We start from the raw sequence: 27,300 nt of genomic DNA, 5'->3' as shown, positions 1-27,300 counted from the left end.
AACCTGAAACATAATTTACAATAATAGGTCATGCCAGGTGTAATGTTATAGGCCAAATATTACTAAAATTTCATACCTGTAATAAAATTCACGCTCACATCACTGGGGTAAAGCTGATGACCGTAACTGCATTCACGGTCATCCCAAGAGGTCAGCTGAAAAATTAGGTCAGTATTTGTATTGTCTGTTAAGGTGTTTCTACATCATTTTCTTTACAAAGCATACATTGGTACGATGTAAATTTATAAAAGATTCACACGGAAGTCACAAATCTCTACCGAGGAACGTGTATAGAACGGGAAATTGGATTTGAAAAAATCGCTAAGATGACCGTAAATCATCTTTAAAATATTTTCAAGATGACCGTAACATATAATAAGGATGACCGTGATTGGTGAAATGATGACCGTAATTTCGAAAGGATGACCGTAACTTTCATAGTATATTAACCGTCATTTTTAAGAAATATCCGTATTTGTATTGCCTTTTTTGTATCAAATAATTAATCGTGTTGGTGTAAGACGTATTTATAAGACAACATTATCATAAAGGTAGACAAAAATAAGACGTGCTTCAAATACATGGTTCGTCATATGTAGCATCCAACTACAAGCCAAAATATTTTTTTTATTTCTGAGATTCCTATTAACTTTATATAATAAATACAGCTTTTTAAAAATGCCAAAAAGACAATGGATGTACAGCCAAATGGCCCATTTATATTATATAGTTTCAACTACCATTGCAGATGTTAGTTTTTTTTTATTTCAGATACGTACATGTGTTATAAATTTTCCACTTGCAAGTTCACCTCATCTAATGTAGAAAAATCAAGATTTTATTCTGCTCCTCTGGAACCATACACTGGGATGGGCTCAATTACCGGATATTGATAATGTTAAAGTCAGGAAGATGGCCATTGTTATATTATTGTTCGTTTATGTGTGTGTTGCATTTTAACGTTGAGTCGTTTGTGTTTTCTCTTATTTTTGAGATATTGAGATAAGACGTGGCACGGTACTTGTCTATCCCAAATTCATGTATTTGGTTTTCATGTTATATTTGTTATTCTCGTGGTGTTTTGTCTGATGCTTGGTCCGTTTCTGTGTGTGTTACGTTTAGGTGTTATGTCGTTGTTCTCCTCTTATATTAATGCGTTTCCCTCGGTTTTAGTTTGTTACCCCGATTTTGTTTTTTGTCCATGGATTTATGAGTTTTGAACAGCGGTATACTACTGTTGCCTTTATTTAAAGGTTCATCTGAGGGAATTGAAAAATATGGCCGTTTTTACACACACATGTCTATTACGAGAACAGACAAACTGATGCATCTAGGAACGTATTAAGGATTATGTACCCTTGTGTTGCTTCAATGCTAAACATATGGAAATTTTATAGAAATTCCACAGCCTTTATCCTTTTTCTATCATATATGGCAATTTGATGAACGATAGATATAGGATTATTGCATGCAGTGCTAGCATTGACTTCATTAAAACAAGTTTATTAATGTAGTAATTGGTTAGAACAAATAAAAAAATTTGACCAAATCAAGTACAGCTTTTTAGGTGCGCTCGACTTTAGTTACTCTGCACGAGGTATTTTGAAATTTACAGGTTGGTTAGAACTTTTTGTAAAAAATAAACACTAGCACATTATAGAAAAGCAAGTGAGTAATCTATGTTTCAAATTTTATAACAGAAATCTCTTTATTAAAGGCTGTGAATTTTCTATAAAAATCTTGGTTAATTTGCCACAAAGTACTCTTTTCCAATTAAATGCAATGCAACAGTAAATAATAATGCTTTGCATCAAGTATATGTTTAAAATGGACTGTAAATATTATTCATTATATCTGTAGTTTTGATACAATTGATGTTTTAAAAAAAAAATCGTACAAAAATGGCTACAGAAGGGTACATAAACCTTAAAGCATGGCAGGACCTTTAGATATGTAAAAGTTATATAAAGTCTATGTTTGAGAGAAAAAAAAAACTAACTTACCTGTTTTTTTAGTGGCATTTTTTTTTTTAAATATGCAGAAGATAGCAAAATAAACAGACATACGAGTTTCATTTGAAACGGTCCACTCAGTTACACAGTTAAAATCACCTATTGTTTGCAGTGTCTATTGTCTCTAGTGTCCATTTAAATCAAAACTACTCACAACATCGATTATACTATTTACTATAATTTTCATATAAACTCAAAATACGCCAAATAGTTAAAAAGAACTAACTGCGACAAACTCAACAAAAACAATGCATACAAATATGGATATTTCTTCAGTTCAATTGACGGTCATCCTTTTAAATTTAGTCATTCTTTATAAATTACGGTCATCCTTAAGAATTTACGGTCATCTTTTAACCAATTACGGTCAACCTTGTTATGAATCGCTAATCCTGTTACGGTCATCTCGATTACGATTTACGGTCATCCTAGCGAATTTTTCAAATCCAAATTACCGTTTTATACACGTTCCTCGGTAGAGATTTGCGACTTCCGTGTGAATCTTTTATAAATTTACATCGTATCAAGGTATGCTTTGTAAAGAAAATGATGTAGAAACACCTTAACAGACAATAAAAATACTGACCTAATTTTTCAGCTGACCTCTTGGGATGACCGTGAATGCAGTTACGGTCATCAGCTTTACCCCAGTGCAAATGTACTAATCATGTCGAAAAAACTATCGTTGACAGTGTTAACAACTCGATCATATGGTTATACCGTGTAATTCTATTTTCAGTGATGATGTAGAACCGGAATTCAAATCTGGCTACTGGAAATAATATATCGACCTATTTGATTCTATTATAAGTAATACTGTAAATATCTACACAGGGCTAAGAAAAAGACATATAATTTCTTTAAAAAAAAACCAAGTCCTATTCAATCCAATGTGGTTCTCAATTACACCTGGTTGTTGATTATATTTGAACATATTTGTACGACGGTGGACGCCTATAACATTTAAGTTTTATAAACTGTCTCCTTCAATCTCTATAGCATTCACATATCAAATATTACATATTTTATGCCTAAATTGAAAATGTCGATCTTGACACCTCGAACATGTGAACACTATATATAATTTAAACCTTAGTGACTCTCAGCTTCAGAAATGAGTGTGGCATTGAACTCATCCCATTATCCAGAGAAATACTATAAAGACAAACCTTTTAGAGCAATGAATATTTAACACTTCCGTTATTGCTTGCCGGAATTACCTGTAAAATGGCGCACATGAAGTTCAGATTTATTTTTAGGCGCAAATTAAAGATTATAATTTTCAAAAATTGGCGCAAATGCAATGCGTCCGATAAAGAATGTAGCTGCTTGTGGATACTAATTTTAACCTGTTCTTCACTATTTTGTACATTCTAGGATATATGAAAGGATATCTTCACAATTCAAAATAAACCATATAACATTTGTTGTACTCTGTTTGACACTTATATTTTTTTGAAAATATTTGGAGCTTCATGGAAAACTTTTCCCGTATGTTGTATCTGCATTTTTACGATATTTGTATTAGACAATATCGCTATTTGATATAAGAAACGCTTTTTATCAATTCAAACGCATAATAAAAGGTGTACTTGAAAAAGTCCATTTGTAAACGTGATTAAACCAATACCTTTATTTATTTACTTGTTTTACGGAAATCATTGGTAGCAGTTTCACTGCATGCAATAATCCTTTACCCATTAATCACCGAACTGTGTTGAACGGCAAACGATTTAATGGCTTCTAAGGTCAAGACATTGGTCACGTGATAAAAGGTCAGAGTTTACGATTTTTGGTAAACGTGCACGCCTCGTGGTTTTTGGACTCGTATTGTCTTATTTGTACTCGTACATTGATAAAAACCAAAGAGTTCAATTCTAGATTGAATAAGCTTCCTTATTTTATATAATTATCATTAAAAAGTGTTGTAAAAATGTTATATATTCACGAGTGAAGTGAAACTTTTTTTCGGAAAATTTGCGTAGGTCCACGGCAAATCCTTTATAATTCCTCAGGTAACGTGTTGAGGGGTATAAAATATGAAGTAAAACCATTTTTTGCTTCTTATTATACTTTATCAGATCACAAAAACCCCGGATACGCAATTGTGTCAGATTATTCGTTGCGAAGCGGAGATCAAAGGGAGATAACTCGGTACGCGCATCGTAGGATATTGCAAGTTCACAACAGTAAATTCGAGTAAAATTAATGATTGCAGATATATTTCGACAATTTCTTCAGTAAATTTTCAATATTCCATGTTCCTCTACTGTTGTTACATTAAAATAGTCATGGGAAGGTTGAATATGACATTTTTTTTCAAGTACTTACAGGTTATTGAACACTTCCAAAGAAGAAAATTCTGAACTTGGACTTATTGTATTTTCTCAAACACCCTTTTGGTAGATAGAAGGATACAAGAGGGGTTTATCAGTTGTCAGTAGAACCTGTGTTACAATAGAATTGAACTTTTCATTGCATGAAAGCAAACTGAATATGGAAACAAAGGAAATATAGTCTTTAAAATTGTGAACATTTATACTTTTGAATGAAAATAATATGAATTTGCAGTGGACAGAAGTACATGTACAATGCTTGTTTTATTGTACCTCCTTTGAGATACAGTGGTGGATCCCAGGGGTTCTGGTGACCTCCTCTTTTATGGAAGATTAATGCATTTGAAATCAGGGATCATATAGTTAACTCTCCTTTTTATCCTTGGTTGAGAATACCACCACTTATGTTTAAAATTGTCTGGATTCACCCTGAGATAAGAACCTTTATAAGATGTACAAGTTATGTTGCTTGCCTTAATCAAGAGAAAATATCTGAACCCAAAGAACCAGAAAGGGATTTAGAACATAATAATCAACACAAAGATAACTGAGCAAAAGCTGTATTGCAACCTGATATCATGCAGTTCTCATCATAATTCCTATTATAATTTATATGTATTATTTCAAATTTTGCTTTATTTTTCTTCTTCTTATATTTGAAATCAATAGTCCTGCAACCAACTGTTGAGTGCATTCAATTAAATTATTGATTGAATAATAAGCTATAAAGCTGACCAGTAAATAAAGTTTGAAAATGCTTTGTTGAAATACAATAGTGGTATTATATCATAAAATATACTGAATCAACTTCAAATTTAATTCAAATTCATACTTACCTGCTCTAAAATGCATAATCAATTGAAAAACAAAAACCTGAGAACACTACAATGTATAACATAGAGATTGCACGGCCACTTCCCATGTTATAGTAGTCATAGACAAAAATAAAACTGACTTAAATTAAGTATGTTAATGTTTTTTTGTAAAAAGGACAACAATAAGATATTTATTATTCTGATATCAGAAATAATCTCATAGTATCAATTAAGAATGTCAGTTCTTTTAATTGAGATAATCAATTTAATCACATTATTTACTTTTATAAAAAAAACTCATGATATTATCTGTATTTACAATCATGGACTATATAAAAGCTTGTCAACATCTCACTTACTTCAAATGCTTTTAAAATTAACCTGTTAGTACTAAAATAAAAGAGATGTGGTATAAGATAAGATAAGATATTTTATTCCAATTAAAAAAGGCCATGAAGAGCAAAGTAATGTGTTACAATGATTTATATAATTGACACAATAATGTTGATATAAATCAGATAAACATGAATATAACCAACTCCATTCTTAGATTTTAAACCACAGCCAGACCAGGGCCACACATATATTAGAAAAAAAGGGTATAACAATTATATCTTCTATTATCATGATTATTAAACAGGCAAATATTCTCAAAGTCTTAATTAAAACAATATCTGTACTGTATTTATAGTTTTATGAGTGCAAAACATTTATTTTAAATTGCAACATTTTTCAATATCTCTAGATTTTCTTGAATATGCCAATTAAATTTTGCACTTGTGCTAAACATTTCAAATTTTTTAAAACTTATTATACTGTCATTTAATTCTTTTCTTTAAAAGTTATAAAGGGGAAACTGACATTTAAATATGGTATAATTGCCAATAAGATAACAGTCTAGAAACTTATCACCAGAGTCCAAGTACCTGTTAGCAGTGACAGTTAAATTACAAGTCACTTTACATACATCAACAATGAATACATTCCATTGTTTTCAGGCAAATGAGGAAAATAAGAGTACCAATAGCTTTTGTCTTACTATATGTACAAGAGAATAATAGAAATGATAATATAAATAAGGAATAATCAGAGACAAAAAAGACAGGACTTAGCCATTGGACTATATGTAAAGTATTCCCTTACTAATCCTTGGAGGAGCTGCTGTATACTTTATAGAAAAAAATATGTTGAGGATTTGGCCCCATCAATCAGGATTTTAGACATTTAATACATAATAATGTCAATTGCAATCTGCTCTATTTGTTCCAATGTATAATGAGTATAAAATTTTATACCTAGGGTGGGAATTAAATGTCTTAAATCCATGCATGTTTATTTACTCTATTGTTCTTTGTGTACATAAAATGTACATGTATATGAAATATATCAAATGCGAAAAAAAATGCTGTATGTAAATATGGTAATTTGTAAACATCACATTACACCCTCACTATTTAAAGACCTAGTAAAGGAAGTCCCTGCACCTCGCTAGACCAGTTTCTTAGACAAGATGTTTTATATAACTCTTGAAAGTATAACACGATAAAGGTTATTGCTAAGTATATATGTAACATCGACGTGCAATTAAGGTAAAGCAAACTGTCAAACATAAACAATCTACCACGTGTTTCCTCGGCTGTACTTGAATTCAAAACGACCCATCAGGCCTTATTTACACGAATTTTTGCTAAAGCAGACAGCTAAATATGTCTGTTTACCTTATGAGGTCTGTAAAGAATGGATTTGGTGGTATGACTTGTGTATGCATGGAAATATAATGAAGAAAACATTGATTTTTACCGTAACTTTTGAATACACAACATTCCCAAGGTATCCCCACAAAACACATGGCTACTTTGTAACGATGGCTGGTAACGTATAGCCACTTTCTAACGGCAAATCTAATTGGATGATCTCCAAAGATCAATAATAAAATTGCTAATAAATGATTGGATATGAAATTGTGTCAGATTATAAATAGAGGAAAAAATGTAAACATTGAAATCCGCCATTTTGACGTAGGAAACAAACTAATTTTCAATCTTCGATTAAAGGACATTGCGCACATTGCCAGCGTATCATGCATAACCAGTCCAACAAAAAAAGAACCCGTATGTAAAATGTTTACGCCCACAAACAGCGCCACCTATAATTTTTTCTACGGCATCTTTGAGAACGATGTCGCATTCTGTAGTAAATTAAAACATTAAATTAACTAAAACATAGAAAAGTAAGTGTAAAACACAAATTGAAAGATATATTTGCAGATGACTGTATATGCATGATACGCTGGCAATGTGCGCAATGTCCTTTAATCCAAGACTGAAAATTAGTTTGTTTCCTACGTCAAGATGGCGGATTTCAATGTTTACATTTTTTCACCTATTTATAATCTGACAGAATCTCGTATCCAATCATTTATTAGCAATTTTATTATTGATCTTTGAAGATCATCCAATTGCATTTGCCGTTAGAAAGTGGCTACACGTTACCAGCCGTCGTTACAAAGTAGCCATGTGTTTTGTGGGGATACCTTGGGAATGTTGTGTATTCAAAAGTTACGGTAAAAATCAATGTTATCTTCCTTATATTTCCATGCATACACAATTTATAACAGCAAATACATTCTTAACAGACCCCATAAGGTAAACGGACATATTTAACTGTCTGCTTGAGCAAAAATTCGTGTAAATAAGCCTGATGGATCGTTTTGAATTCAAGCACAGCAGATAAACACGTGGTAAATTGTTTATGTTTGACAGTTTGTTTACTTGAATTGCACGTTGATGTTACTATATTCTTACCAATAACCTTTATGGTGTTATACTTTCAATAGTTATATAATAAATCTTACCCAAGAAAAACGTCTAGAGAGGTGCAGGGACTTCTTTTACTTGGTCCTTAACTAATGAGGGTGTAATGATACATTACCGCATTTTTTTGCATTTGATATATTTCATGGACATGTACATTTTGTGTACACAAAGAACAATAAAAGTAAATGAACGTACATGGGTTTAATTCCCACCCTAGGTATACATTTTGACTCTCATGACAGGTTGGAACAAATAGAGCAGATAGCATTTGACAATAATGTAATGCTAAAATGCTGATTGATGGGGTCAAATCATCAACATATTTTTTTCTAGTATACAGCAGCTCCTCTAAGGGTTAGTAAGGGTACTTTACTAAAAGTCCAGTGGCTAAGTCCTGTCTTTTTTGCCTCTGATATTTACTAATTTATATTATAATTTCTAATATTCTCTTGTGCATGTAGTAAGGCAAAAGCTATAATTGTTACTCTTATTTTCCTCATTTGCCTTAAAACAATGGAATGTATTGATTGTTGATGTATGTCAAGTGACTTGTAATTTAACTGTCACTGCTAACAGAGACTTGGACACTGGGTGATAAGTTTCCAGGCTGTTATGTCATTGGCAACTATACCATAAATGTCAGTTTCCCCTTTATAAGTTTTTAAGAAAAGAATTTAATGATAATATAATAATAAGTTGTAAAAAAATTGAAAAGTTAAGCACAAGTGACAAATCTAATTGGCTTTTTATTCAAGAAAACCTAGAGGCATTGAAAAGTGATTGGTTGCAATTTAAAATAAATGTTTTGAACTCAGAAAGTTATCAATATATATATAGAGAGTACAGATAATGTTTTAATTGGGCATTTGGGAATGTTTGCCTGTTAATTGAAGATATAATTATTATATGCCTTTTCAAATATATGTGTGGCTCTGAACTAGCTGTGGTTTAAAATCTAAGAATTGAGTTGGTTATCTCCATATTTATCTGATTTATTTCAACATCATTGATCCATTATATATGCACATATATAAATCATTGTAATACATGTACATTACTTTGCTCTTCATATGCCCTTTAATTGGAATAAAATATCTTGTCTTATACCACATTTCTTTATTTTAGTACTGACAGGTTAACTTTTAAAAGCATTTGTAAAGTAAGTGAGTTGATGACAAGCTTAGTCAATGATTGTAAATCCAGATAATGTCATGAGTTTTTGTTTTTATAAAAGTAAATAATGTGATTAAACTGGTTATCTCAATTAAAAGAACTGACATTCTGCTTTGATACTATGAGATTATTTCTGATATCAGAATAATAAATTTCTTAAAGAACTTTGTCCTTTTTCAAAAAAGTTCTGAACATACTGTATTTAAGTGAAGTCAGTTTTGTTTTTGTTTAAGACTACTATAATATGGGAGGTGACCACAATCTCTATGTTATACATTGAAGTAGTCTCAGGTTTTTGTAGTCCAATTGACTATGCATTTTAGAGCAGGTAAATGTGAATTTGGATTAAATTTGAAGTTGATTCAGTATATATCTAATGACATAATACCACTATTTTATTTCAACAAAGCATTTTCAAATTTTATTTACTGGTCAGCTGATGTTATTATCCAATCAATAATTGATTATCAAGGACTTAACAGTTGGTTGCAGGACTTTTGAATTCAAATATAAGAAAGAAGAAAAAATATAAAGCAAAACTTCAAATATTACATATAACAGGATTTATGACAACTGCAGGATATATCAAATTACAATACAGCTTTTGTTCAGTGATCTTTGTGTTGATTATTATGTTTTTCTGGTTCTTTGAATGTTCAGATTTTTTTCTCTTGATTAAGGCAAGCAACAGAACTTGTACAACTTATGTAGTTTCTTATCTCAGGGTGAATCCAGAAAATTTTAAACATAAGTGGTGGTATTCTCAACCAAGGATAAAAAGGAGGGTTCCAACTATATGCATGATCCCATTCAAATGCATTAATAAATCTTCCATAAAAAGAGCAGCTGGTTCCAATCATCAGACTCCCTAAGATCTGCAACTGTATCTTAAAGCAGCTATAATAAAACAAAAATTGTACATGTACTTCTGGCTACTTCAGATTGATTTTATTTTCAATCTATGGTAATGGTCACAATTTTGAAGACTTTATATTCCCTTTTTTTTCCATATTTTTGTTTGTTTAAATGTAATCTTCTGCTTCTGCCTCTATTGTTACACAGGTTCTTCTGACAAATGACTGATAAACCCATCTTGTATCCTTCTATATACTAAAAGGGTGTTTGAGAATATATATACATTAAATTCAAGTTTCAGAGAGTCAGTCTGATATAAAATGTTGGTAATAATATTGTCTTCTTTGGAAGTGTTCAAAAACCTGTAAGAACTTGAAAAAAATGTCATATTCAACATTTCCATGACTATTTTAATGTTACAACAGTAGGGGAACATATAATATTGAAAGGTATTCAAGAACTCGTCGAAATAGATCTGCAATCATTAATTTTACTCTTATTTACTGTTGTGAACTTGCAATTTCCTACGATGCGCGTACAAGTTATCTCCCTTTGATCTCCGCTTCGCCACGAATAATCTGACAGAATTGCGTATCCGGGGTTTTTGTGATCTGATATTGTAATATTAGGAGCAAAAAATGGTTTTACTTCATATTTTATACCTCTCAACACGTTACCAAACCTATTTAAGGATTTATTAAGGATTTTCCGTGGACCTACGCAAATTTTCAGAAAAAAAGTTTCACTTCGCTCGTGAATTTATAACATTTTAACAATACTTTTTTATTATAATTATATAAAATAAGAAAGCTTATTCAATCTAGAATTGAACACTTTGGTTTTTATTAATGTACGAGTACAAATAAGACGATACGAGTCCGAAAACCACGAGGCATGCACGTTTACAAAAAAATCGTAAACTCTGACCTTTTATCACGTGACCAATGTCTTGAACTTAGAAGCCATTAAATCGTTTGCCGTTCAACTGAAAAAGTCGTAAAAATGGAATAGTATGATAACGTGTGTATCTCGCACACTTAAAAAAAAAAGAAAATAATTTGATCATTCGAATTTTGTATTCAGTTATTAATTATCTTTTTGGTTCGATCGTCATAAGTGAATAATAATAATAATAATTTATTTTATTTAAGTGTCACATACTTGTCTACAGATTTTTATACAGATTATATAATATGCATTGCACAATAATAAAAAAAAAAAGACAAATACCCAGCCTGAAAAGGCTTATGAGACACTATAAATACAAATATATGTCTATTTAACAAATACAAATTGAAAAACATAGTAAAATGTTAAAAATGTTTAAAATTATCCGGATATATCACATCATAAAAAAAAAAAAGTTATCAAAAAACATATCCTTTATAAAAAGAAATGACAAAATTAGTATAACGTAAAAAAATAAATGATATGTGATAAAAAGAATATATTTTAAAGAGATTATATAAGAAGATTGCGAAGAATAAAATGAAGTAATCTTGTTGTTTTATTAAAAACCTGTCAGTAAAATAGTAAATAAATAGAACATGAATTAAATGAATTAAAAAAATGTAACTTTGACTTTTACTGAAATATACAATCATAAATTAAACAAAAAAAAAATTAAATGTAACTTTGACTTTTACGGAATTTTACAATTAAGAGTGTAGATTGCTTTTCAGTGCGCGACGTCTTCTTATCATAGATAGATAACTCGTATTGTAATTCAGCATTCTGAATTAAAAATACAAATCTATTAAAATCTGACTTTGTACAAAAAGAATTATCCATGACCATAGCTCTGTGAAACAAATTAAACCTTAAGTCACTGTAAATGTCACAATTAATCAAAAAGTGTATCTCATCTTTTACAGCATTCTTACAAAATGGACAAATTCTTTCTTCTAACGGTATTGGTAGTTTCGTATAACGACCCGTCTCGATAGACAGAGGTAAAGTTCCACATCTAATTTTACATAAATTACTTCGTGGCGCGGCATAGCGTTAATAACATAGTGTTCAAGTTGAAGGTCCTTCTTATTACGTCTTTATAGTCTCAACTTGTTTCCATTCATGATTCGATTTGTCATTCCAAAGTTTGGTAAACCACAACTGTTCATCTAGTTTTCGTAATTTACTTTTAATCACTTTAAAAAATAGTTCTTTTCTAATTCCGGGCTCCATTAAGTCATAAAACAAAGAAATGTGAGAAGGCTACATGTAGCTATCACTTAAAAATGAAAAGTCAATGCATTTGAAGATCAGAATTTGCAGCAAAGAAATATAATTTACTGATTCAGAAGAATGATTCCAATATAAATGTTCTGGTCCTATCCATCGTTTTTAGGCACGCGTGTTTTGCCGCCAAACATGCGCAGATTTATTTTTATGTCTAACAAGAAAAAACAAAGTGCATTAAAATCACCTTGTATAAATTTCCAATCTTATATATAAGTGTAATGATTTATCGATTGTTGGTGTTTTAACGCAAGTTTTATGCGCCATATTTAGGCTATTTCGAGGAAGCCTGAGTGCTCGTAAAAAAACCCGCCCTTCGATAGGAACTTTAAGAGAAGTGACTAAAAAACATGAGTTTATGTGATGACGAACGCCACACGAGTCCTTATTAATTAATATATAGAGAATAATACATGGCAAAATCCGTATCATATGTCGTATTATCCCGAGACATCAATATCGGCCCGAGGGCCTTTAGGCCCGAGGGATGATATTGGTCGAGGGTGATACGGCATGTGATACGGATTTTGCCATGTATTATACGCTTTATCATATATTTCAACAGAAGAGTATTAAATTATATGAACTGTTTTCTGATCCATAGCACTGGGTTACCCTCAGTTCTGCTTTTGTTTTGTTTCAAAGCTTTAAAATAACTGCTCAATTATTTATACGAAGCACCTGGATTACCTTACAATTGTTTTGAAAATATTTTGTTTATTATTGTATTTATTTGAGTGTTTTGTATTTTTTATAGTTGCATTTAGTGATCTATATTAAGGAAATTTTTTCTTAAGCAAAAAAAACAAAAAAACTGACTTTATGTAAAAAAAAAAAAAAAAAAAAAAAAGGTATGCGATTCGGGGTATGCGATACGGGTTTAGCTATGCGATACAGGGTAGGTGATACAGACTGGAAAAACGAACCTTTATTAGATATACAAAATAGCTGTATTTTGTACTAAATATATGAAAAATATAAATAATCATTTATTGTTATTTAATAAATTCAGCAGAAATAGAAAAAATTTAACACATCTATTTTACCTAATCTTAATTTTTTGTACTTTAGGTATGATTTGCGCGAGAAACAAAAATGTCTTCGATCTAAAAAAAAATCGTAAAAGGACTTTGTATTTTGTTGGTTTTTTTGTTATATACGAAGATTTATACTATAATTGTGTTATTAACTGGCTGTTGAACTTTCTGTATTGGCACTGGTATAGATTCAAGGTTTGCTGTATTGGCCTCGAGACCCGTAGGGTCGAGGGCCAATACAGCTGACCGAGAATCTATACCAGTGCCAATACAGAAACAGCCAGTTCATAACACTTTTATTAAATGATTATAAGAGAATTAAAAAACGGAAGTGAACGTCCCGTATGAGCCCATGGGCCAATACAGCATTTTTCCCGCTTTTTTCTGTATTGGCCCTGTTTTTTCCGTTTTAAAACTTAAAAGACGTTACAAAACATTGCACATCATTTAACCTGTTTATTTTATGACTTTAATTTAAAAAATATTATACAAATGTTTTTATGCATAACGATACTTCCAAAGTTTAGTAATGGCGTAAGAAAATTGAAAACCGGAAGTGAACGTCCTAGGGCTAATACGGCTTTTTTCCCGCTTTTTTTCTGTATTGGCCCTGTTTTTTTCCGTATTGGCCCTGTTCGAAGAGCAATATTAAATCTTGATTTATATCGACAGTGGAACGTTTTTAGTATTGCACATGCTGATTTATCCGTATTACGGCTTATTTGCTCATATCATTTAATAAACAGCTGTATTTCGGTATATTTAAAAATAGAAATTGTTAATCATTTATTATTTTGTATATTAATCGTATAGTCATTTGTCTCTTGAAATTTTTTGTTTCTTTCATTTCTTCCTTCTTTTCAATTTCGATACCTCTGATCGATATTTTGATTCTCCATTTTGTTTCTTCTTTGTTTCTCTAAAAAAAAAGGCTGCATTCTTTTTATCTAGAGCCTTTTCTTGGGTACGTTTTCGAGTTTTGCGTTTTTCTTTTATCAACGTTAACCTTTTCTTTTTCTATTTTTTTCGTGTTCACTTCTGTAAGATGGTATAGCAAAAACTTGCTTTGATATTTTGACATTCACGGCATATAAAATTACATCTATAATTGGCCTTAACCAATGATAATACAACTAGCAGCAAGCGAAACTAAGCTTGCAACATAATTGGCCTTATTGCATATAGGAAGTTAACTGTTCCTGGTACTTTGCAGTAGGGGTATAATGCATACATTCTAAAACTGTGCATAACATTTCATTATTCTTTATACTTGCAAAATAATTTTGCTTGTTCATTAAAATGTTAACATCAATATTTTATAGATCACTTGTGAATTGAAAGAAATCTGGGAAAACTACACGGAAAAGATTGAATGTGAATGACTTTTTATGTAAATATGCAATATCGACTAAAGGACTGTAAATGTACCTGCTTCCGGATTCAACGCGTTTAATGACCTTTCATAGAAGTACAAACTATGCAGTCGTTTCTTGCATACTGCATGAGTTGAAGTAAAAATGTAAACGGATTGTTTTATGATTTATAAGAAGCTGTTATATGATTGCCAAAGAGAAAATTCTATGCCAGAGACTTATTGACGTCGATGTTAGAAACTGTAGGGTACATCACGTCCTTCAACAATGAATAAAACCTAGTACACATAGCAAACTATTAAAAACAAAACATAATGTAAAACATTTCAATCGAGTAAACTTACGATCTGAATTATCTATAAAACAATAAACGAAAGACAAATAGTATATGATATACATCACCAAACGACTACTATTGAATTACATGCTCCTGAATGAGGGCAGAATGTGGGGGTTTTAACTTGTTTGCGGGTGTCCAGTCCTCCCTTTTAGCATGGACATTGGTGTAACTGGCATGGAGTCATTTTAGACCTCATTTTATATTTTTGTGATCATTTAGTTTTCAGCAAAAAGGCATAAGTTTAAGATATTTTATTTATTTAAAGTCCATTTCGAAGCTGCAGTATTAATTAAAAGTAATTTTGTTTTATATTCGTTCATTATTGTTGAAGGAAATCATTTTTATATTCTCGATATATTTAAGATAAAAATTTCAAATCTAACAGATATTTATTTTGGCACTTGTCACTTCAGATTTTCTCTTTGTTAGGCAATCAATTTAAGATATTTAGCGATTTAAGCTAAATAGTGGACATGTTCCTGACCATATGAGTATTTGGACCATATGAGTATTTGGACCATACGCGTATGGTCATGACCATATGCGTATACTCTTATATGAGTACGATACTCGTTTGGTTATTAACGGGCCGGACCATATAAGTATTTGGACCATATAGGTATTTGTTTTTCAATAATATGAATTAGAAAACTGTATAAAAAACAATGATTTCTACATGCAATTATATTATTTACAATTCAAATAGCATTAAATACATGAAATAATTATGCTAAAGCTACTTTTCATCGCTAATGGTATTCTTGCTTGTATGCGTCCATACGATACCATAGATTTTCTTGGGTCCTGGGTCATTTCGATGTATCTACGATGTTTTTGAAAGCTCTAGATCTCCAATATCGTTACAAGACTGAAGTGCATCTTTTCACCAGACAACTTAGAAAATTAAACTAGGGTCCTTGCCGGTTACGTCATTCATTTTTAACAACAAAAACACGTATTAGTATAACGGTTCTAAATATTGCACTGCTAAATAAATGCTTATTATATAAAGTTTCAAAAGTAAGCAAATTATTAGACTGATCATCCTGTCGACTTTTACGTCAGTTTATAGTAAAACAATAGATTTCTTGTGTAACAGTTCATTGAGATATTTTTGAAAGTTAACTTCCCATGTCGACATTTTGCCATTCACTCGTAATAACACATCGAAAAATGAAAAAAAAAAATGTTTTACTGTAGTTTTGACTAGACTAAAGTGATGAAATTTACTGTGTGAAACTGCTAATTTCATTTTGTTAATCTTTATATTATTATTTTTTTTATAGATCTATAATAAATTACCTTTGGTAGTGTCTTTTTAATGGCGTGACAACTAGAAGTAAACCTGTCAATTACCCCGACCATACGCGTACAGTCGGACCATATGAGTATATACCCATATGGTCATGACCATACGCGTATGGGCTAAATAGTCATATGGTTCGGAACAGACACAATTAGACATGTCTTTTTTTTTACTAATTTTATTGTCCGGTAAACACAAACAAGTTGTTGTGTAAACAACATATGTCTAGTTAACCTGGTCAATTGGGAGAGATTCGTTTGCGCCAAAATGCGTCCGTTTGCGCCAAAATGCGTCCTTTTGCGCCACAACCTTTTTTTCTCAAATGCTACGTTTGCGCAACATTTTTTAAAATTACATGGTATCATTTGCGCCAAAAATAAAACATACGATTGCGCAAGAAAAAATAATTTTCCTCCTCCTTTATTCGGACTTGGAATCGGCAGTTTACACGTCAAATGTTTCCTTTTCTGAAACATACTTTCATCTGACTGTTGCTGCATGGGTATTTCCCAATTTAATGGATGTAGTAGCTTGTAAGTTCACTTTATTGTCCAAAAACACAAACATTGAAGGTTGAAATGCATAATTCATAATAATTCCTAATAATAACATTCGATGTATGTTTCATTATAATACTTATTTTTTATTGGCAAACTGCACATCACGTGTTATTCCGTAAGCAATTGTATCACTCAATAAAACTTTTCATTCATGATAACACGTGGTCCCACAATAAAGTGCATAGGTGAATAATTACATTAGATGTCAGTTTCACTATAATACGTTATTCTGATTGGCTAACATGTTATTTCGTAAACAATTGCATCAGACAATAACATTTATCATGCATGATGACACGAGGTCCCACAAAAAAGTGCACAGGTGAATTAAATAAAGCTGGATAAAAATCGTGTTTTCATGATTTTAGCTAAAAAAAAATGTAATTATAAGTATTGAATACTTCTTTTTGAAACTTTATAGGCTTGTAAAAGCGTTGACCGTGCGTACATTTTTAGAATGAAGCGCTTCCGCGCTTCATACAAAATGTACTTCGGTCAACGCTTTTACCACCCAATAAATTTACAAAAAGAAGCTTTCAATTCTTAAATACAATACAAAAAATATAAAATTCGTGTTTTCATGTTCATACCTAAAAAATGTAATTATAAGTATTGAACTGTTCTTTTTGTAACTTTAAAGGGTTGTAAAAGCGTTGACCGTGCGCACATTTTTAGTATGAAGCGCTTCCGCGCTTCATACAAAATGTACTTCGGTCAACGCTTTTACACCCCAATAAAGTTACAAAAAGAAGCATTCAATTTTTAAATAATAACAAAGCCCATACGCATGGTGGGAACAAAGCACTGTGTCATCAACATGATATGGCTAAAACATAATCAGCAAAATAACGCTTATTTTTTTTCTTCTCTATTGGCATATATATCTTAAATAAATATTCAGCAAAGCAATAAGTTTTATTCTCTCTCTGTACATTGACTGTCTAATGATTTTTTAAGTCATTTCTCTTCAGATGCCCATCTTCATGTTGAAATATCTCCGAACATATGTTACTTTTTAAGCCAAAAATAAGAATAAATATATATTATCATCAACATTTATGATAGATATGAGTACAGGTAACTAAGATAGCTTGATTGGTTAACGAATCTGATCGGACATGTGAATTTTGGTCTCAAAAGTTGCATTATCGAATGCGCGTTAGAGATTTCAAGATTTCAAGATTTCAAGATTTATTAGGAAAACACTCAAGACACATTTACAATGTGTTTCAAGACGACATTATTGATAACATATTATATACATTAAATATGATAGAAATAAACATGTATTAACAAATTAATACAAACAAAATTTAAAGAAGGGAAGACAGTTTTCTGATAAACATTGACAAGTATTTTAGGGACTACATCAAAAGTTCAATGTAGGATAAAAAACTTAATTCAGATAGTTTTTTTTAAAGACCCTCTACCCCCCTCTTAACTTAACTTGGGAAAAATTGATTGACCCATATGGATATATGTAAAATCGATGTAGGATAAACAAAACTTGCAGCAAGTTTAACCCCCCACCCCCAAACTATTTGAATTAAGTTTTTTCATCCTTCATTGATCTTTTGATGTCGTCCCTTATATAATTAAATATTGTAAAGTGACAAAAGACCTTCCATTTTTACAATGTTTGGGTTATTTTTATAATACTGTGGTAAATATCGGTTTCTCAAATCTACTTTCTCTGCATTTATACAAATAAATAATACATGATACTCATCACCAATATCCTCTTTGCAAAAATTACAGTTTCTTTCTGATTTTGGTATATTGTACCATCTACCAGTTTCTTTAGGCAATCGTAATTTTGCAGTTCTGAATTTTGAAATCCAAATTCTAGATGACTCTGGTAAATTAATAAGGTATCTTTCTATTTCAAAACTCTTTTTGAACAGTGAATACAATTGTCCACGTGATGTGATGTGTAAATCACTATACCATTTTTATATGAACTGGTCACACAACATTTGTTTTACCAAAGCCTTTTCGTATACAGCAAACTAGTTTTAAAAAATAAAGCTCATGCCTAGCTCATTAAATATCAATTATATGTGGTTCACACCATGATCGCTTTTTAAACATAGCTAAGTTTATTTTCATTTAATACAGTCTAATTTACTCCAAAAAGAAATCATCCTCAATTTGACCCGAATTTTGAGTGGATACCTACCAAGTTCTCCATAAATCATAAATGATGCCGTTGAATTTCGAACTTTCAAAATTCTCTAACAGAATTTCAAGTGGATTTGTTCAATATTTTTTAGATTTTCAAAACCCCACACTTCTGAACCGTACAATACAATTGGTTCAATCATAGAATCAAACAATTTTTAATTGTATATCTATCAAGGCTGTAACTAGGCATCTTATTTTAGTGAGGCAAAATAATTGTGAAATAGACTGCTATGACCCTTCAGCATTTGACCATTGTATACTATAATATGCAATACACACCGTATTCAGCATTTGAACATTGTATACTAGACTGTACAGGCGAGTCGAATCGATAATGAAGGGGTGTTTAGGGAAAATACAAATTCATATAATATAATAAAAGATATTATGTTTAATTGAACTGGAGAGAAAATCTATTGCGAATGATATTAAAAATGATATTAAAAAAAACATAATAGAGTTGTCTCATTGGCAATAATACCACATCTTTTAATTAGTGTATTCAATTGATTGATTTTGCTTTAAGCATATCCACTTAACTAAAAGCATTGACAATTTTGCACTCATATAGCAAACATAAAGAACAAACATTCTCGTTTTTAAATATCTAAACTACACGAGTTTGCAATATCAAATTTACTTTAGATGACCTTTAAATTCCTTATGTAAATAATTATAGCTTAATTATTAAAGAATTAAGACGCGTTTTTCCCCACAAGATAGAGACAAACATTGTTTTGCACGAGCTTTATACAACCAAACCCATACGCCCTGTTACCATATTTCTTGAAAAAAAACCTATTTAATTTTATTTAGCGATACTTTAACAACTTTTATGTATTGAGAGCATTATTCCTCGTGTGAAATGTTCAGAATTTTCTAAGATGACGTGACCTGATACTACTCTTACAACTATGATGAAGATATTAAACAGATAACACAAATATTGGTTAACTTAGCGTTGCCTACTGCTATATGTCTGGATTCCAGTACGTGTATAGTTGGTCAGACAAGGTTTAACTGTCAATGTGTCTTATATAGAATAGCAACTGATATTGACTAACCACGCCTGACATAGATAAATAGATAGATATGCTCTAAAAACTAATAACAAGTTTACAGAGAAACATACTGTCAATAGTTGATACACGTGCAGTACAATATTCTAAAATGTTTCTAACGCGAATTGGATAATCGATTCGAATTCAATATTTTTTGTTCTAATTAAATGTACGTGTGAACGAGGCATTAATAAACACAGTTTTCTTTAATATGATTACTTTTTAGTAATAAACAGTGAGCAAATTGACATTATATATTTGGACTATGTGAATTGAATTCGACCAAATAAACTGTGATTCAAGCACATTATGCTATACTTAATCTTAAAAACAACTGTGATTCAAGCATAGACATTATGCTATACTTAATCTTAAAAACAACTGTGATTCAAGCGTAGACATATGTTTCTTAAAAACAACTGTGATTCAAGCATAGACATTATGCTATACTTAATCTTAAAAAACAACTGTGATTCAAGCATAGACATATGTTTCTTAAAAACAACTGTGATTCAAGCATAGACATATGCTATACTTAATCTTAAAAAACAACTGTGATTCAAGCATAGACATTATGCTATACTTAATCTTAAAAACAACTGTGATTCAAGCATAGACATTATGCTATACTTAATCTTAAAAACAACTGTGATTCAAGCATAGACATTATGCTATACTTAATCTTAAAAACAACTGTGATTCAAGCATAGACATATGCTATACTTAATCTTAAAAACAACTGTGATTCAAGCGTAGACATTATGCTATACTTAATCTTAAAAACAACTGTGATTCAAGCATAGACATATGTTTCTTAAAAACAACTGTGATTCAAGCATAGACATTATGCTATACTTAATCTTAAAAAACAACTGTGATTCAAGCATAGACATATGTTTCTTAAAAACAACTGTGATTCAAGCATAGACATATGCTATACTTAATCTTAAAAAACAACTGTGATTCAAGCATAGACATAATGCTATACTTAATCTTAAAAACAACTGTGATTCAAGCATAGACATTATGCTATACTTAATCTTAAAAACAACTGTGATTCAAGCATAGACATTATGCTATACTTAATCTTAAAAACAACTGTGATTCAAGCATAGACATATGCTATACTTAATCTTAAAAACAACTGTGATTCAAGCATAGACATATGCTATACTTAATCTTAAAAACAACTGTGATTCAAGCATAGACATATGCTATACTTAATCTTAAAAACAACTGTGATTCAAGCATAGACATTATGCTATACTTAATCTTAAAAACAACTGTGATTCAAGCATAGACATTATGCTATACTTAATCTTAAAAACAACTGTGATTCAAGCATAGACATTATGCTATACTTAATCTTAAAAACAACTGTGATTCAAGCATAGACATATGCTATACTTAATCTTAAAAACAACTGTGATTCAAGCATAGACATTATGCTATACTTAATCTTAAAAACAACTGTGATTCAAGCATAGACATATGCTATACTTAATCTTAAAAACAACTGTGATTCAAGCATAGACATATGCTATACTTAATCTTAAAAACAACTGTGATTCAAGCGTAGACATTATGCTATACTTAATCTTAAAAACAACTGTGATTCAAGCATAGACATTATGCTATACTTAATCTTAAAAACAACTGTGATTCAAGCATAGACATATGCTATACTTAATCTTAAAAACAACTGTGATTCAAGCGTAGACATTATGCTATACTTAATCTTAAAAACAACTGTGATTCAAGCATAGACATATGTTTCTTAAAAACAACTGTGATTCAAGCATAGACATATGCTATACTTAATCTTAAAAAACAACTGTGATTCAAGCATAGACATATGCTATACTTAATCTTAAAAACATCTGTGATTCAAGCATGGACATATGTTATACTTAATCTTAAAAACAACTGTGATTCAAGCGTAGACATATGCTGTACTTAATCTTAAAACAAATAGCATGTGTGTTTGACAACGTATATTTGTTCCACACATTGTTGTCTTAGGAGTAAATTACAATAATAATTAATGTAAGCATTGATGATATAGCATTCAATTGATTTTTTTGTGTGAAAAGCGAGTAAAATTTAACTTTGTCGCATTATTTTAGTAAGAATATCTTTTGTTACAGAAGTGTGCTTTAGGCAGCAACCATTTGATTTTCGGGGGGGGGGGGGGGGGGGCTATGTTTTTTTGTGGAAAAAAAAGTTTGTTTCCAGGTTTTGGTGAAAAAAATAATTTGTTTTGGATCCTGAGAAAAAAATTGTTTGTTTCACCCTCAGCTGCCACTATATGTAATGCGAACATTGAAAGAAAAATATTGTTTTCGGTTTGTCGCTAAAAAAATAGATTGTTCTTCGCCGAAGAAAAAAAGTTTGAACAGAAAAAAAAAACATAGCGCCCCCCAGAAAATCAAATGGTTGCTGCCTTATTGCAAATGGATTTTAAATAAAAACGGTGGTCAAATATCAGTGACCTTTAACAATTCTTTAAATCACTTCACAGCCTAGAGGAGACAAATTATATTTTGTTGATTTAGTACTTAACAATATAACGATCGTTTGAAATCATTCCGTTATTTGCACAACAGTTGACACCTTTCACTAGCAAGTCTCGTCCAATGATGCGGACACAGGTAAGTAATCCCGTTAGACTGATTGTCCCAGGTTCCAGTAGAGATGTTTATTAAGGTACGTTAAATCTTAGATGGGTATTACATCTATGGTTAGATGTTGAAGGATATCGTGTTTTATATTCTACATACTGAGGTAAGTATTTAAAAGTGATTCTTAATTTCTTAAAATATGTTGAATAATTGATAATGAAAGTAATATGTATGTTTCTTGGCAAACTTGATTTGTGTTGACTTTTTCAGTGATTACTTAATATGTGTGCTCTTAATATGTTATATCTCTAAAATTCACACGACATTTAAAAAAGGCATTATTACTTGGAGCCACGTTTATATTGACTATACCATTGAATGAAACTAACAGGTCGCTCTTTTCTCCCTCCCTGTGTAATCATACCTATTGTTTTAGTTTCAATTTACGGAGTTCACATAGTTATAATTACCCACCATTCATACTGTATTAGTGACCGCCACCTGTAATATGTGTGAATGCCGTAATACGTACGTATACGATGCATGTGCGAATTGTGATGGAAAAAACTGATACGGTTGTATTGTCATATGTTTTTTATAACTTTTATCATTATTATCTAGAGGAGAACTATCAATTAAGTTTTATATGGCTCCCACAAGTACATTTGGAATCGGGGAAATACATCTACGTTCAATTGTCAGTGAATTCGAATTTTTAATTATTTTCTTTTCTTTTACAGAAAACATTCAGCCATGTTTTGAAAGGACAAACCATGTATAACTTCAAATTCAGATACATTTTGATTATTGGATTCTCTTTCGTCGTACCGTATATTGTATTTTACAAAGCAAATATATTTCATGTGGACGCAAACTTTAATCATACAGAACCTGGTGAAAAACCTTATATTGTTTTGGGCATATTTAGTGCAAATGGCAGAGAGCGATTTAGGAAAATACAACGAGAGACTTGGATTGACACCATGATGAAAATACAACACCACATGCCATTCAGAATAACATATAAATTTCTGTTAGACAATTTTGATGAAGCAACAATTAAAGAAAACATTATGTATAAAGACATTCTCAGTCTGAATGTTACTTCTCGTGGTGGATCTTTAAATGTCGCCAGAAAGATGCACTTATGGATGGAACACATACAGATATATTATCCAAATGCTCTTTTAGGAGCAAAGCTAGATGACGAAACGTTTATGTGCGTCCCCCAAATATTTTACAGATTGGATAATCTAAAGTCTGAAAGATTATGCTTCAGCTACAATCATAAAAAGGGGAATAAAACACAATTACATTCTAACTTTGATGACCTGTTCGTTGTGTTAGGACGTGATATTATTGCAAAAATAGCAAACAGAACCTTTTGTACACAGGATAAATGCGAAACAAAAAACAATTCAAACAAAAGTGGTGTAAAGTCATTAGTCAAATGGATTACTGGGTCTTCTGAACTAGATTTCCATGGCGATACACATTGTGCACCCAATGAAAATAACCAATACGTACAGCATAGTGAATCAAATTTTTGTAGAACCCATCTAATCTTTCATAAATCTACATACAACATAATGGTTCGGTTACAAAAATACAATGACTTCCTAGGAAATAAAATACCGTCTGCTGTAACTATTTCTGTAGGAGAAGAAGAGCGACACGTACCACGGATAGATCCCCCATCAGAATATTCCTATCTGGCGAAACACGATAACTTCATTAATTGTAACAAATGGGCAGTGGTGACTACAATATTTGAACCATCAAAAGCAGTGCGGCATATTGCAAATTATAGCGACTGGTGTATTGTTGTTGTCGCAAGTATCCAAACTCCAAATAAACACGACTATTTAAAGAATTTTCCGACAGAAATGATAAGACGAAGAATGAAGTATTTATCTGTACTGGAGCAATCTATTCTGTATCCACTCTTATCCGATGTTATTCCGCCGAACCATTTTGCAAGAAAAAATATAGGATACATGTATGCCATTCACCACAAAGCAAAATTCATTTGGGATTTCGATGACGATAATATTGGGATTGTTGATATTGAACATTTGGGTGAAACACTGACAGTTTGTCAAAACAAGCAATCCTACCTAATGAATCCATATCCATACTTTGGGGTACACAATACGTGGCCTCGAGGTTTTCCACTTCAGTTAATAAAAGACGAAAAGACGCATCCAACAGATTGCTACATAGAGGATAGAAGTAATACTATTCAAGTAGGAGTAATACAATCACTTGCAAATAATCAGCCCGATGTTGATGCAATATATCGCTTAACTCGGAACAGTCCATTTAATTTATCTACTAAGAACAGCGGTCAAATTTTGTGTACTAACAAATATTCTCCATTTAATGCACAAGCTACTCTATGGATATCTGCGGCATTTCTTTATATGGGCTTACCTAACAGTGTGAATGAAAGAGTTAGCGATATATGGAGAAGCTATATAGCACAGTATTTCCTCCATAAAGTAAATGTGTCAATAGCATTTACAAAACCATATGTGACCCAGGAAAGAAATTATCATAAGCTAACGAAAGATTATGATGACGAAACTGTCTTATATGACAAAAGTTATCAATTAGTTCAATTTCTATTAAATACAATAAGCGATGATTTGTCAGAACTGTATGAAAAGCTTTACAAGCGTAATTTTATTGAAATCTCAGATCTCCAATTCATTAAGGCATGGACTGAAACATATCTACACGTCATCAAAATCATTAAACGTACATCATGAGGAGTGGGGTAAATAAAATGGAATTCCTCATTTGATTGTTCCTATTATTATACACAAAAAGATCAGTATACAGATTTTGCAGACATTTTACCAGAAGATGGAAGATTTAATTACGAGTTTATACCTTCATACTAGGTATTTACGTTAACGCTTTTGTTCGGCAATTACTCGTGGGACAATTGATTTTGTAAGAGTTTTACTCCATGCACAACATCAAATGATACATGTATTTCTTAGTTAAAGTATTCACCACATCATAGCATTCTCTGATTTTCAATATTTTGATCACTCAGTTGAATTAGGTAATTGCGATTTAGAAATGTACATACCTTTCGAAGGCAAGCGGTAAAAAAGGATTAACTTGGATATAAAGTAGAAATTAGATAAGATAAGATAAGATAAGAATTTTTTAATCTAAGCAAGAACCAATAAAGAGCATAATTTTACAACAATATGATGCACAATTTGATTGGGAAAAAAGAAAAACAGAAACCTAATACCATACTTTAACGTTATGGACAGGATCAGAGCCTGACACAATATGTGTCTTTCATAACTATTATATTAAATGTTATAATAATAAAATATTATTTCATATATTCTGTTTACATCTGGATCTTATTTCTAAACCATTTTAATAATGTAATTTCCTAGGCACATGATAGTTGGTAAATGCTAATTTGTAAACAGTCAGAAATATTTTTCCATGATCCTTAGGTAGTTCTGTTATGCTGATTAGGGGAATGTTTTTCAGCTTTCTTATGATTCTAAAATAAACAGAAGTTCTTTTTAAAAATAAGTCTTTATTTCTGTAACTCCAAAGATCATGTGACTAAACCTTTACTTTGTTTTTTTCAATTTTTAGTCACATGATGTTTGGAATTACGAACTTGTGCTATTTTCTCCAATCAACAACTTAATTGTAATTAGTGACCTCCCTTGTTATATTTTTGTTGGTCAATAATTGGACACGAACCTGATTTCTATCTGTCCTTCATTTCACAATTGTCTTTAGTTCCACCCTTAAAACGGATTATCTCGCTTATAATTTGAAGACAAAGAATGAGAATATTTTCTTTGTTCGCTAGGATTAGCGTATCTACACAAGATTTATTTGATTTGATCTTATACAAAGATTAAATTTCCTAAGTGTCTAACAAGTTATTCTTTTCCTATTTTCCAGTTAAATAAAATTGAGAATGGAAATGGGGAATGTGTCATAGAGACAACAACCCGACCAAATAAAAAAACGACAGCAGAAGGTCACCAACATAACAAAAACTATTATTTGCGCTAAACTTTAAAGTTTACGTAATACTATTTACAAATTGCTTTGTCTACTATCTAACAAATCCCAATTTATTTACATGTCTTCTTATTTTATCTAACAACTAGCTTTTTGTGAAATACTATTTGCACGTGCTTTTCTTCTCTTAATTCCGGCTTTATTTTCAATTCTTAATATAGTTACTTATTTAAATTATTTAAGTATTTCATGTAATTATTACATTCTTTGATATTTCTTTATTTATAACTAAAATGCAGAAATATAAATTATTAAACTTCTTTTTATATCAAAACATAAAGGTGTTTTAATGTCACACTAGTTCGTATTTTAATTTATTATTTTATTACACCCTAGTCTACCTCAAAGACGATATTACATCCTTGTATACCTCAAAGACGACATAACATCCTTGTCTACAACAAAGACGATATCACCTCCTTGTCTACCTTAAAGACGATATAACCTCTTTGTCTACCTCATAGACGATATTACATCTTTGTACACCTCAAAGACG

General features: G+C 31.0%; 1 protein-coding gene across 3 annotated transcripts; it reads left to right on the top strand.

Annotated features, from left to right (window-relative positions):
- The first annotated feature begins 22,571 nt into the window (after window positions 1–22,571).
- LOC134696052 (uncharacterized) lies at window positions 22,572–26,948 on the top strand. Of its 3 annotated transcripts, none has more exons than XM_063557617.1 (2): window positions 22,572–22,757; window positions 23,468–26,948. In XM_063557617.1, the coding sequence occupies exons 1-2, from the start codon at window positions 22,743–22,745 to the stop codon at window positions 25,496–25,498; spliced, it is 2,046 nt and encodes a 681-aa protein (XP_063413687.1). In that variant the 5' UTR covers window positions 22,572–22,742; the 3' UTR covers window positions 25,499–26,948. The 3 variants fall into 3 exon arrangements, with proteins under 3 accessions (XP_063413687.1, XP_063413688.1, XP_063413686.1); XM_063557618.1 differs by having other exon boundaries at window positions 22,719–22,812; XM_063557616.1 differs by lacking the exon at window positions 22,572–22,757 and adding an exon at window positions 22,770–22,890.
- The last annotated feature ends 352 nt before the right edge of the window (window positions 26,949–27,300 follow it).

The sequence above is a fragment of the Mytilus trossulus genome, chromosome 14 (assembly GCF_036588685.1).
Source record: "Mytilus trossulus isolate FHL-02 chromosome 14, PNRI_Mtr1.1.1.hap1, whole genome shotgun sequence".
Classification (NCBI taxonomy): Eukaryota; Metazoa; Mollusca; class Bivalvia; order Mytilida; family Mytilidae; genus Mytilus; species Mytilus trossulus.
Note: the sequence above shows the minus strand (reverse complement) of the source record. Positions and strands in the feature narration are given on the sequence as shown.

Excerpts from the sequence above, each read along its gene's own strand:
- LOC134696052 (XM_063557616.1), top strand. The coding sequence starts at position 22,852 with ATGTTGAAGGATATCGTGTTTTATATTCTACATACTGAG. Across the intron at positions 22,891-23,467 it reads TTTATATTCTACATACTGAG|AAAACATTCAGCCATGTTTT; the intron begins GTAAGTATTTAA and ends TTTCTTTTACAG.